The 13,182-nt window shown below is 48.6% G+C and overlaps 2 protein-coding genes across 7 annotated transcripts in view; one reads left to right on the top strand and one right to left on the bottom strand.

Moving 5' to 3' along the window:
- The window catches only part of IFT46 (intraflagellar transport 46), a 16,672-nt gene extending 15,719 nt beyond the window's left edge, over positions 1-953 (top strand). The window contains exons 11-12 of the mRNA XM_057552858.1: positions 15-100; positions 460-953. Of these exons, the coding sequence (XP_057408841.1) occupies positions 15-100; positions 460-555 (182 nt within the window). The 3' untranslated portion in view covers positions 556-953. The remainder of the gene's footprint in view (positions 1-14; positions 101-459) is intronic.
- Positions 1-13,182, bottom strand: part of TMEM25 (transmembrane protein 25) — a 21,161-nt gene extending 7,979 nt beyond the window's left edge. Inside the window, exons 1-10 of one of the 6 annotated variants that reach the window (XM_007196599.3) lie at positions 13,084-13,147; positions 12,750-12,829; positions 12,464-12,557; positions 11,885-12,196; positions 11,138-11,428; positions 10,800-10,931; positions 10,459-10,489; positions 10,204-10,304; positions 9,975-10,061; positions 8,532-9,825 (exon numbers count right to left, since the gene is read on the bottom strand). In XM_007196599.3, the coding sequence (XP_007196661.1) occupies positions 9,752-9,825; positions 9,975-10,061; positions 10,204-10,304; positions 10,459-10,489; positions 10,800-10,931; positions 11,138-11,428; positions 11,885-12,196; positions 12,464-12,533 (1,098 nt within the window). In that variant the 5' untranslated portion in view covers positions 12,534-12,557; positions 12,750-12,829; positions 13,084-13,147 and the 3' untranslated portion in view covers positions 8,532-9,751. Of the gene's footprint in view, positions 1-8,531; positions 9,826-9,974; positions 10,062-10,203; positions 10,305-10,458; positions 10,490-10,799; positions 10,932-11,137; positions 11,429-11,884; positions 12,197-12,463; positions 12,830-13,083 lie in introns of those variants that run through there. The other 5 variants (XM_007196600.3, XM_057552857.1, XM_007196602.2 and 2 more) reach the window with 5 other exon arrangements.

The following is a 13,182-nucleotide window of genomic DNA, read 5'->3' as shown; positions in this document are numbered from 1 at the left end:
GTTCTCGATTTCAGCCATCCTAGACATCCCCATCTACAAGAGTCGGATTCAGTCCCTCCATCTGCTCTTTTCCCTCTACTCGGAATTCAAGAACTCACAGGTGAGACCAGCATTGGAGGTTGACTTAAGCTGTAGTGAGGATTGCTGCTGTCGCCACTATTTTGGGTCTGCTGTGACTCTGTCATGTGACAATGGAGGATGTCTCTGCCTGGAGTTACCATCACCCTTCCGCATCACGAAGGGAACCGCAAAGCAGGCAGGAGTGGGGCTTGTAAAGGAAGGGGAAGTAGAAGCAATGTGGGCCTTAGACAAGGCTAGGTAAGGATCTACAGTGGACAGTCATTCTTACAGGAGAACCAAGTGGCCTAATGAATGGAAGCAGGAAGCAAGGTTAGTTCTTGCTAAAATGTAGTAACTAGTATGTCCCCAATCCTTCACGTTCCCTCTCTCTCCTCACAGCATTTTAAAGCTCTAGCTGAAGGCAAGAAAGCATTCACCCCTCCATCCAACTCCACCTCCCAAGCAGGAGACGCAGAGACATTAACCTTCAGCTGAGACACCTCCCACGTCACTCTGTTTCAAGGCTGAGCTGGCTTCTCTGCCCCATCTGAGAAGGAGGGATCATTGTCAGCCACTTGGCGGCCTTGCCTGCCTCACAGCCTGATTCAGAGACAGCGCACGTCTTACTGCCCTCTCTGCCAGAAAGCACTGCCCATGGTCATTAAATGGCTAATGCCTGTGTCAGAGTTCCTTCCCATGGAAACTAATTATGCATCTACACCACTGTGGGGATGTGAGTTAGAAGCACTGGAATTCCTGGGATCCCAGGATGCTCAGGTTGGGAGGAAGGCTTAACAGATGTTCTTTTGAGATGACAATAGAATTATTTTCTTTCATTCTTAAAGTTAGTTGGCAAAGATTTTACAAATAAAATGCTCTTATCTTTCAGGTTATCCTGCTGTCCTTTAATATGAAAGAGAGAAGGCAGACTGAGCAAAGGCAGAGATAAGGAACTTGGCCTAGGAATAGGCATTGAGTGAATAGCAGTTTAAGCAAGTCAACTTTGTGAAATAAAATCAAACCCCAGTCCTCCAAGGTTGGCAATAGAGGGGAAACTTTTTTCTCCCAGAACTTATTTTTTCTGGGGGTCTCCCACCAGGTAGCGCTACCTGCCTTACAGGCTACCTGCCTGTCTAGCTCCAGACCTGTCTGGTTGTGGACTCAGGGAGCCTAGCTATTGCAGTCACCCAGCTGAGAGATGATGGTGTCTTGGACTGGGTGGTAGTGGTGGAGATGGACAGATTCAGGAAATATTTTGGAGGTTATATCAGCTAAGCTCCAGTCAGGAAGTCAGAAACCATACTAGTTATTTCTAACAAAGGATGTTAAGTATGGGCAGTTGGTTACAAAAGTGTTGGAAGGGCTGAAGAAACAAAAGAGAGAATGGAGAGTGCTGAAGGAACAAGAGGTTAAAGGGGAGTGTCCACTGCAGGGGCTGGAAACAGAAGAGCTGCCGCAGGTCCGAGACCCTCACCCCTACTACAGCCACCCTGGGCAAGGGCTGCTGCCTCCTCTCTCCCACCCTCTCCTAGCTTGCTGGTGCCTCCCACTGGCAGAAATTAACAGCTGGCAAGGGAATCTGGAAAATTGAGCAGCATAAAGTTTAGAAGGGAAGGTGTGGGGTACGAGGCAACAGATAAACAACCAGGAGAGGTGGAACCAACAGAACTTAGTGATAGAATGTGGGGGAGGGAAGAGAAGAAAGGGCGACTCCCAGGTTTTCTGGCTTGAGCAGCTGGGCGGGTAATGGAGCCAAGTACTGATACACGGGGCAAGAACTGATCGGAGGGGAAAATTACAGTAAGATGCTACAGCCTAATACGTACCCGAGAAACACATGACAGGAGGGGCATCGTTTCCTACAGACCCTTAAGCCAACTCTGATGTTCATCTCATGCTTGAACTTGAGCAGGAACATCTGAGCTCAGGCCTCACTCTGACACCATGTTGGGACCAGGTGCTCTGCTCTCAGACGGATGTCATTAATGCTCACATTTCACTCAAGGAAAAAGAGAGGCAAAAACGTGATAGGAACTCAGATTCTCCATCAGGTTTTCAGGGAACAATCAGACTGCCTTCTCTGGCTAGAACTGAGACTCAGCACTAGTAAGTATAGTCAACTCTCGTTATTCACAGTAGCTTGTTCTATCAAGTCACCGCAGACACTGAATTAGCAAATACTGAACCACTGCTCCTAGGGGAAATAGAAGGTAAGGTTCCTGTGTGCCTCTGTCCTAACATTTTCGTCAACAACCATTGATTCATTGAACTCACAGCCACCAGCACTGTAAGTCATGCCGTAATGAAGCTCATCTAACGCACTCTCTCTGTAAGGCACATGACAGCCTTACTACACTTAGTAACTCTAGCCAGCACCTCAGCACTATGCGGGTGGGGGCCATTTAATTTATTTATTTTAAAATATTTATTGTACTTATTTATTTGGCTGTGCCGTGTCTTAGTTGTGGCACGGGGTATCTTTTTTTTTTTCCAGTTGTGGCATGTGGGATCTAGTTCCCTGACCAGGGATCAAACCCAGGCCCCCTGCATCGGGAGCATGGAGTCTTAGCCACTGGACCATCAGGGAAGTCCCGGGGGGGCCATTTTAAACACTGAAACCACCACCAACAAGCAAAAAATGAGGCATTAGGTAGACCTTGGATAGGGCACTCATTTAGAGTGTGAGAGCCGAAACCAGGAGGCAGCACGTCGCCTTGTTCAGCCTCAGCTGGGAAGGTACGTGTCAGGCGACTCACATTTTTCACTGCTCTAAGCATGTTTGCAAACGATTGTAAAAACACTGCAAGTATCGATTTTAGGATTACAGATAAATTTTAGTAAGTGAATTCACAAATACAGAATCTGCAAATAATGAGAATCAGCTGTACTTCCTGCCTAAGTTACTGGCTGATGCGCAGGCCTGTTACGTTAGCCTGTCTCCCTACCCTAGCACATCCACTGAGCTCTCCCGTGAGCACCTTCGGACACTGTTTCCATCGTGGGCTCCTCCTCCTCCGCAATCTGAGGTTACTCTCTTTTGGCTACTTGATCTGTGGCCCTAGAAAAATAAGTTAACTTCTATGCCTCAGTTACTCTAGCTATGAAACAGTTATAATAAACACTAACTTAACTCTTAGGCTTGTCCTATGGGTGAAAATATGTGAAAAGATGATTAAATGCCACAAAATGTAAGATCTAATAATTATGTTACTAAGTATAAATTTTTCACTTGGCCTTTTAGACTTTCCTTTTGGCTATTCTCTCCCTGCCCCGAGATTCTTATTTTTCTAATTGCCCAGCGAAAACCGCAAAACCAGCCTGCTTGCCATGCTCTACACATGATTCATGAGTTCCCTCTTCTAACTAAACCTTTATGCAGTCTATTTTCCTGGCTTGAAGTGTCCCTCCCCTCTGCTATCCCAGGCTCTCAACATTTCTAAATAAACAAAAATTGAACACAAGTATTTACATTTGCATTCCCTCCTTTAACCTTCCTAAAATGACAGTAATTTTTTTTTAAAGGTATAAACCAGCAAGGACAGATAACAGGAAAGAAAATGACTGTAGACCAGAGACCAATACAGTTTTGAAAGACGGACAAGTGGTAACAGATTTAGTGGGCAGGGGGAGGGGAAAAAACCTGATACTTGATTTCCAGTAGAGGAGAGGGACAGAGAAACCAATAAGAAGTAAGCCATTTGACACTGCAGAGTCCTGGAAAGGATCAGGAATCGAAAGTGTCAGATATTTCTGATGGCATGTGTGCAGGGAGGGGCTGCAGACAGGAGGATTGGCTGAAGGTTTGTAGAAAGATGGGCTCCCCAGAGCCTTCCCCGTCTGTGCTGCCCACCTCCTTACCCTGACAGAAGATGGTCCCCTTTAAACCAAGGAGCCTCTGGACATGAGAACACCAAGCAATTCTGAGGACAGGAATAAGGGGCCATATTTAAAATAAGAGGACAAAATAGAGGAATGAGCAATGAGACCCTCAGCCCTCTTCCGGCTTATCCCTCCAAAGCATAATATCGGAAGAGTCCTCCCTTGGGAAACTGATCAGCCAAAGAGAAAAGACCTAAAGATATTGACAGGGAGTCTTCAAGCATACAGACTTATTTGGTGCCCCCTACCTACCATCAACTTCCATTCAGCTTGTGGGTATCTCATTCTTGTGCGTGTGTGTGTGTGTGTATGTGTGCGCAGGCATGCTTGCAACTCTCATTCTTAAATATGAATGTACAGTCACCAGGCATTTGAAGAAAGCCAGAAAAAGAGACAAAAACAGAACAAAGGATATCAGAGAAGCAAAGCAGGCAAGATATGAAAAAAATTTTTTTACCTATAATATTCATAGAGCAGTAGTTCTCATGTTTGGTTGCATGTTAGAATCAACTGGAGATATTTATATATATATATATTTTAATATTTATTTGGCTGCACCGGGTCTTAGTTGCGGCATGTGGGATCTTTAGTTGCGGCATGCGAACTCTTAGTTGCGGCATGTGGGATCTAGTTCCCTGCCCAGGGATCGAACCCAGGCCCCCGGAATTGGGAGTGCAGAGTCTTAGCCACTGGACCACCAGGGAAGTCCCAACTGGAGATATTTTAAAGATAAGTTTCCTCTCCCAGACAACACACCAAACTAATAAAATCACAATCTCTGGAGGTAGGATACAAGAATCCATATTTTTTAAGTTCCTCAGATTATTTCAATATGCAGACAAATTTGAGAACCACTGTCAGAGATGAGAAGATTGCATATCCATGAAATATTGGGCTGGCCAAAAAGTTCATTCGGTTAGTGACTACATTGTTCAATAAAATTCTTGGTGAAAATGAAAAATGTGTGGGACTTCCCTGGTGGCGCAGTGGTTAAGAATCCGCCTGACAATGCAGGGAACCTGGGTTCAAGCCCTGGGCCAGGAAGATCGCACATGCCACAGAGCAACAAAGCCTGTGCACCACAACTACTGAGCCTGAGCTCTATAGCCTGTGAGCCACAACTACTGAGCCCATGTGCCACAACTACTGAAGCCCGCGTGCCTAGAGCCCATGCTCCGCAACAAGAGAAGCCACCACAATGAGAAGCCTGCACACCACAACGAAGAGTAGACCCCGCTCGCCACAACTAGAGAAAGCCCACGCGCAGCAACGAAGACCCAATGCAGCCAAAAATAAATACATACATACATTTATTTTAAAATAAATAAATAAAAACTAAAGGTAAATAACAAAGTATTTTCTCAGACCACAATGGAATGAAGTTAGAAAACAATAAGGAGAACTGAAAAATTTTGTGTAAATTAAACAATACTCTCTTAACCAATGGGGCAAAGAAGAAATCACAAGGGAAATTAGAAAATACTTAGAGAGAAATGAAAACAAAAACACAGCATTCCAAAACTTATGGGATACAGCAAAAGCAGTGCTCAGAGGCAATTTATAGCTGTAATTGCTTACATTAAAAAAGAAGGAAGATCTCAAATAAGCAATCTGACTTTACAACCTAAGGAACTAGAAAAAGAAGAACAAACTAAACTCAAAGCTAGCGGAAGGGGGACTTTCCTGGCAGTCCAGTGGTTAAGACTCCGCGCTTCCAATGCAGGGGGCGTGGGTTCGATCCCTGGTCAGGGAACTAAGATCCTACTTGCCACATGGCATAGCCAAAAAAAAGAGCTAGCAGAAGGAAGCAAATAATAAAGATTAGAGCAGAGATAAATGAAATAGAGAATAGAAAAACAATAGAGAAAATCAACAAAACCAAAAGTTGGTTCTTCAAAAAGATTAACAGAATTGAAAGGCCTTTAGCCAATTGTCTAAGAGAGACTCAAATTAACTCCAGCCAGTGGGGACATTACTACCAATTCTACAGAAGAGAAAAGGAGCAGAGGGTACTATGAACAGTTGTATGCCAACAAACTGGATAGCCTAGATGAAATGGACAAATTCCTAGAAACACGAAACTTACCAATACTGAAAAAAAAAATTTTTAAGACCTATAATAAGTAAGAAGATTGAGTCAGTAATCAAAATTTTTTTAAAAATCAAAGTAAAATACACAAAACATGCAATTTACCATTTTAACTATTTTTAAGTGTACAATCCAGGGGCATTAAGTACATTCATATTGTTGGGCAACCATCACCACTGTCCAGCTTCTGAACTTTTTCATCATCCCCAATTGAAACTCTGGACCCATTAAACAACGATTCCTTCCTTTCCCTCCCTCAGTCCCCAGTAACTTCTATTTTCTGTCTCTATGAATTTGCCTAGTCCAGGTACCACATAAGTTGAATCATACACAATTTGTCCTTTTGTATCTGGTTTACTGCACGTAGCATAATGTTTTCAAGGTTCATCCATGTTGCAGCATGTGTCAGAATGGCCTTCCTTTTTAAAAAGCTGAATAATATTCCATCATGTGTATATACCACATTTCCTTTATCCATTCATCTGTTAATGGACATTTGCATTTCCACCTTTTGGCTGCTGCAAATAACACTGCTATTAATACTGGTGTACAAATAACTGTTAAAGAGTCCCTGCTTTCAGTTCTTTGGGGAATAAACCTAGAAGTGGAATTGCTGGATCATAGGGTAATTCTATATTTAACTTTTTGAGGAACTGCCATACTAGCTTCCACAGTGGCTACACCATGTACATTCCCACCAGCAATGCACAAACTTGAACATTAACTTTTAGAAGTCTTGATTAAATAGTCTATTGTGTCTGGAGGAATTCAGTAAAACATAGTCCAGGTGGGAAAATTCAGCCTGAGCTGTGTGTGCTTGCCCAGAATGTTGGACTGCTGTACGTTCCAGCTCAAGGTAACTATTATTGGAGGGTAAAGATGAAAGATTAGGTGAGTGAAGTATAATAAAAATTGGGGAATTCCCTGGCGGTCCAGTGGTTAGGACTCCACGCTTTCACTGCCGAGGGCCCGGGTTCAATCCCTGGTTGGGGAACCAAGATCCCGCAAGCTGTGCAGTGCAGCCAAAGATAAAAAATAAAAATAAAAATTGGTCTTCTTGGGCTTCCCTGGTGGCGCAGTGGTTGAGAGTCTGCCTGCTAATGCAGGGGACACGGGTTCGAGCCCTGGCCTGGGAAGATCCCACATGCCGCGGAGTGGCTGGGCCCGTGAGCCACAACTGCTGAGCCTGCGCGTCTGGAGCCTGTGCTCCGCAACGAGAGAGGCCCGCGCATCGCGATGAAGAGTGGCCCCCGCTTGCCACAACTGGAGAAAGCCCTCGCACAGAAACGAAGACCCAACACAGCCAAAATCAATCAATCAATCAATCAATCAAAACATACGCATCTGATTCAAGATCCTCATTAAAAAAAAAAAAAAAAAAAAAAAAAAAAAAAAAAAAAAAAAAAAAAAAATTGGTCTTCTTTCCCAGGAAAGATTGAACTGTCATGTTAAGGGTATTAGTAATGCTTGAAAATTCCATGATCCTTAGATCAAAAAGATTTCAGAAATATCAGAGAAGTAACTAGATCAGGTATCCCCCACCCCTGGATATTTTATTATGAAAACTGTTAAATAAAAGAATTTTGGAAGAATTGTACAGTGAGTTCTAAATACTCACCAACTAAATCCTACAATTAACATTTTGCTATATTTGCTTTATCACACGTCCATACCTCTCTATCCATTCGTCAGTCTATCTTATTTTTTGATACATTTCAAGTAAGTTGCAGACATCAGTGCACTTCACCCTTAAACACTTCAGCATGCTGGAGAGGGTATGGAGAAAAAGGAACCCTCCTAGACTGTTGGTAGGAATGTAAATTGGTGCAGCCACTATGGAAAACAGTATGGAGGTTCCTCAGAAAACTTAAAAGAGAGCTACCGTATGATCCAGCAGTCCCACTCCTGGGCACATATCCAGAAAAGACGAAAACTCTAATTCTAAAAGTTACATGCACCCCAGTGTTTATAGCAGCACAATTTACAATAGCCAAGACTTGAAAGTAACCTAAGTGTCCATCAACAGATGAATGGATAAAGAGGATGTGATACACACACACACACACACACACACTCTCTCTCACACAATGGAGTATTTCTCATCCATAAAAAAGAATTAGGAGTTGGGGATTAAAAGATACACACTGCTGTATAGAGGTAAGTAGTAACTCTTTCAGTTAGAACAGACCACATGGTGTTAAAAAAATTTTATCTCAATGCACTATAAATTCTTTTTGTGTCTTTTAATTTTTCCAGATTTAAAAGACTTAAGAGTAGAATATAACACTGCTATATATAAAACAGATAAACAACAAGGACCTGCTGTATAGCACAGGGAACTATAGTCAAAATTTTGTAATAACCTATAATGGAAAAGAATCTGAAAAAGAATATATGTGTGTGTGTGTGAATCACATTGCTGTACACCTGAAACTAACACACCTTTGTAAATCTACTTCAGTTAAAAAAAAACAAACATATTTGAGGGAATGAAACAGACATGCAGCATTCACTCGGTCAAGTTTATTGAGAATCTACCACGTGCTCAGCACTGTCCTCGGCAGTAACGTAAGAAAAATTACAAAACAAGATATCAAGAAGGGAAAAATACACTTTGCACTCTGTTAATTTGCAATCCTTTCCACGTTGCTTTTCAAAAGTGTTCTTGGGTCGTTTTGGGATATGTGCTCTCCCTCCTTTTTCCATGTCCCCCTAAGGTTTCCAGCACTGTCAAGTTATGTGCCACTATGGCCATCCCCTAAAGAACAGAGGATGGGACAGGAAGAACAGCTTTCTGCTGATGGGGCAGTCAGGGTCCTGCTGATGGGGTTCAGGGCTGGGGTCCCATAGCGGGGTAGATACTTTGAGCGGGAACCCGTCAACCCCGAGGGCTCAGGGCACTCACAGTGAATCATGAAAAGGCCAGACTTGGGGAAGCCCCCTGGGGCCCTTGCTCACCCCCTCCCAGGAAGATGTGCTTAAAGTGCTAACACTGTAAGAAGACAAGCCATAGCTACATGCAGGCCTGGACGCACCAGGCTTCTCACCTCCCATTCTTCCCCTTTCTTGTGCTAACACCAGGCACTGGCACCACCAGGGCCCAGGCCAGTGGGGAAGTCTAGTGCCAAGCGAAGAAGTGGAGAAGGTCCAATGTATAACCTATGATGCCCAAGAGGGGGCTGGGGCAGAGAGGTATGCAGCAGAGGGTACTGGTTTGTGCTTGGCCAGCGCTGCTGGGCCAGAGGTGAGTTCCTGTGCAAAGGGCAGGTTGGTTCTCTGCAGCTAGCAGCGTCCTAAATTTTCCCTGAGGGAACAAAGCTGCATAGCATGGGAAGGAGATCCAGGACATGCAGGGCCCTCCCAACCAGGCATGCCCCATGCCTGCTGTACATGGTGCTGAGGAGCACCGGCGTGGGGCACAGAGCTGCCCCAAGCCGACAGGGCCACGCCACGCTTAGATGCTGGATGACCTCCAGGCACACCTGGACAGAGAGCCCCATCCGCCTGGGCACAGGCCATCATGCAGGCCCTCAACCAGAGTTGGAACAAGGGCTTAGGTCCAGCTGGCAGCCTTGCCAAGGATACCAGTGACCCAGAGGACAAGCAAAAGTGGCAGTGGCATGGCCTCTTCCCGTTGGCAATGTGGCCAGGCAGAGGGTGCCTTGGAGGAGGACCAGGAGGGTGCCCAGGGGCCAAGAAGGCACCCTCTGTCTTAGCCTCAGCTCAGAGCCAGATCTCATCACTGCTCACACTGGACACCCGATAAATGTAGCCCAGCATTGGGAGACGGATGAAACCTGCGGGTCAGAGATCCCAGGAGACTCAGTCACCCTCATTCCTTGGAAGTTGGGAGACCACTCTCTGCCCCTTGGGGATTCAGAGGCCTTTGGCACAAGCAAAATGGCCGGGGAGCAGAGCAGCAGGGAAGCAGGCCCCTTTCCCATACCTCGGCTGGTGAGGAGGCCGCCGGGCTCCGGATCCAGAAGCTCCGGCTGGCTGTTGTCCTGAGCCATCTGCTGGTCCGCTGCTTTCCCTGTGGGGTGACAAAGGGGATGGTGCCCGGGGTGAGGCGTGTGCCCGACGGGGTCTAGACCCTCCTAAGGCCCAGGGTCTCTCTTTTTCTCAGAAGCACCTCCACAGATAAAGCTGGGGCCAACAGAGGGTCCTGGATGTACCTCTGGAGTGCGGAGCGAGGTCGTTGAGCTGCAGGTGGGACGGGAGGGACATGTTCTCCCGCGGCAGGCGCACGTTGTTGAGTTTCAGGTTGTTGGAGTCACTACAGGGCAGAAAAAGGCTTGGATGGGCCCTGGCGCCAGCGGGCACCGACTCCTGCTTGCGGCCCGTTCCCAAACTACCAGAAAGCCCAGGATCCCCCCGTCCCCATGCTGCCTCTCCATTTGGCCCGTCCACCCAGCCCCAGGGAGAGTTACCTAGAGATCAGGGATGGGCGCCAGGAGGGGCCTGAGGAGAAAGAAACCACAGCGCTGTCTCCGCGTGCCCACCTGCTCTAGGCTCTGCCCCCTGCCCTCTTCAGGCCCAGAACCCTCAGGCAAGGGGTCTCTCAGATGCCCAGACTGGCTTCCCAGTGCCTGGCCCTGCTACCTGGGATGCATGTGGTCTAAATCATGGCCATGCCCAGGAAGACCTGTCCTACTACTTGTCAGAGACGTTCTGCCCAGCTCCACTCGTTGCCCATGGCCTTGCTGCCCACCCCCTGACCTCGTCTCCCCTTCCCCAGCCACCCTCTGCCCCCGCCCTGCTTTGGCCCTACCTTTGGTCTTCTTCGCTTTCCTGCAGACCAGGCAGGCCACCAAGGTGCTGAACCCCACCAGGGTGCCCAAGGCAAGCCCTCCAGCCACAACGATGCCCAGCAGTGGCACTTCCACCCGGGTGGCCAGGAGCCCTGCAGGTCATTCTCTGGTTAGGTTCCAAGCGGGCAGGGCCCCCCAACTCTGAGATGCCACAGGTCACTACTCTGTCCTCCTTGCCCCAGGTGGCCAGGGACAGCTTTCACCAGACTCGCCCAAAAGGCAACAAGCTTTCCTGTTTCTGCACCATGATCCCACACCCATCCGAGGCTTTGCTGGGCCCGTGGCTGGCAGTGCTCACCTGGGGCCGGAAGCGAGGCGCTGGTAACACCCACGTCGTTGGTGGCCACCACGGAGAGGTTGTGTGGCAGGCTGCGGAGCTGTAGCTGCACGGTGTGTTTGGTGAGCCAGGGGTAGTTCTGGGCATCCAGCACCAGGAAGTCAGAGGCGTTGACAGTCACTGGCCCATCCTGGTCGATCCAGGTCACGTTGGCAGGCGGGTTCGCACGCACCAGGGCAAAAAGGACGACCAGGAGGCCCGGGCCTTGAGCTTCCTGGTACTTGGCCCCAACCTGGGCAATCTCCGGCTTAACTGGTGCAAAGCAGAGACCAGTATGTTCCCACCACAGCCCCTTGCACGCCTTCCCTTTCTTCCCAAACCCAGAAGGGAGCCAGGGGTCTGGACCTCTCCTTAGGGGGCACTGGGAAACAGGATGGCTGGGTCTGCCAGAGAGGCAGCATTTCGTACAAATGAAGATTAAGAGTATAAACACTAGAACCAAAATGTCAAGATTTGAATCCTGGCTCTGCTACTTACCAGCTGTATGACCCTGGGCAGATTGCTTAACCTCTCTGCCTCAGTTTTGTTATTTGTAAAATGGGGACAACAATAGTAATTACCTCATAGGATTACTGTGAGGATAAAGTGAGTTAATACTTGCAGAGTGCCTAAGTGTTTTTTAAATGTCCTACCAGACCACCTGCCTGGTGACTGCTGGGGATCCCTGGGCAGAGAACCTCTGTCTCTGTCCACCTGAGGGGCACTCACATTGCACATTGAGGAGGACGGATGCGTTGGCTGACCGGCCACTGTCTGGGTCCTGCAGGGAGCAGTTGAGCTCATGCTGGGCCCGCTGGGCAGTGACAGTGAAAGTGCTGGTGCCTCCAGAGAAGACCTCCCCGCCCACACTCAGCAGTCTTGAGGTGCTGGCCTTCTGCAGCTGTCCATCCAGGTACCAGGCCAATCGGGGGGTGCCAGGCCCCCCTGCCACCCAGCAGGTGAAGGCGTGGCGTTCATTCTCTCGAAGTGCCCGCTCTGCCCAGGTATGACCATCAATTTGTGGCGCCAACTCCCCCCAACCTGGAACACAGGGGATTCTGGGGAGGGCTGGTGGAGGCTTAGTACTGTTCTGTGACCGGGATGAGGTCCAGTTACAGAGGGGCAGCAGGCCAAGAGACAGAGCACCTGGGTTCTCTAACCAGGGACGGCTGGACCTTGGGGAGGTGGATGAAGGGAACCCAACTCTGGTGCCTGGAGTGGGTACCCAAACTGAAGATGCAGGCAAGGAGGGGAGAGAGGGGGACTTGACCACACAAATGCATGGCCAAGGGCTGAACAGGGGTGTACCTGAGCTCAGAAGGGCCGGCAGGAGCAGAAGTGTGTGCGGGAGGGTAGCTGGCCCTGGAGGCAGCGCCATGGTGGCCCCGGCCTGGGCCCCAGGCTGCCGAGAGAAGGGGGCAGGCCTCGATGTTAGCCAGGTGAGAGCAGACAAGCTTAATAACTGCTCCAGGAATTTACTCTCCAGAAACAAAAATAAACCATGCACGGAAACACAAATGTAGAACGATCCACAGTGGTGAAGGCAAGGACGCAAATGGTCGAGCCCAAAGGTCCAAACCCAGCCAGCACGTACCTGTACACCTTGCGGGCACAGAACTGAGCGCTGACTCCACGGGACAAACAGGCACACGCTCGCAGGTACACAGAAATAACCTGCAACCGTGCAGCCCGCACCAGGCCCAGAAACACACACGCGCGCGCGCGTAAACACTCGGGTACACGTGCCCCTCCCCCAAAGGGACCGTCCTTCTCCCGACCCCTGCTCTCTCCCGCCCGCTTCCCTCACCCACCTACGCCCCTTCTCCCCTCCTCCGGATTTGGGCCGAAGAGGAGGGGATCCAGGAGGCGGGGGTCGCGAAGCATGCCCGCCCCCGCCTCGCCCCGCCCCGCCTTCCGGTGCAGCTCACCTGTCTCACTCCCCGAGAGCAGCCGGAGCGACTGCTCAGGTCTGATGAGCACCGCAGTCGTCCGCAGGGGCCCGGGCTGCGCCAGGCAGGGCCAATCGA

The sequence above is a fragment of the Balaenoptera acutorostrata genome, chromosome 9 (assembly GCF_949987535.1).
Source record: "Balaenoptera acutorostrata chromosome 9, mBalAcu1.1, whole genome shotgun sequence".
Taxonomy (NCBI): Eukaryota; Metazoa; Chordata; class Mammalia; order Artiodactyla; family Balaenopteridae; genus Balaenoptera; species Balaenoptera acutorostrata.
This window is presented reverse-complemented; position numbering and strand designations above follow the sequence as displayed.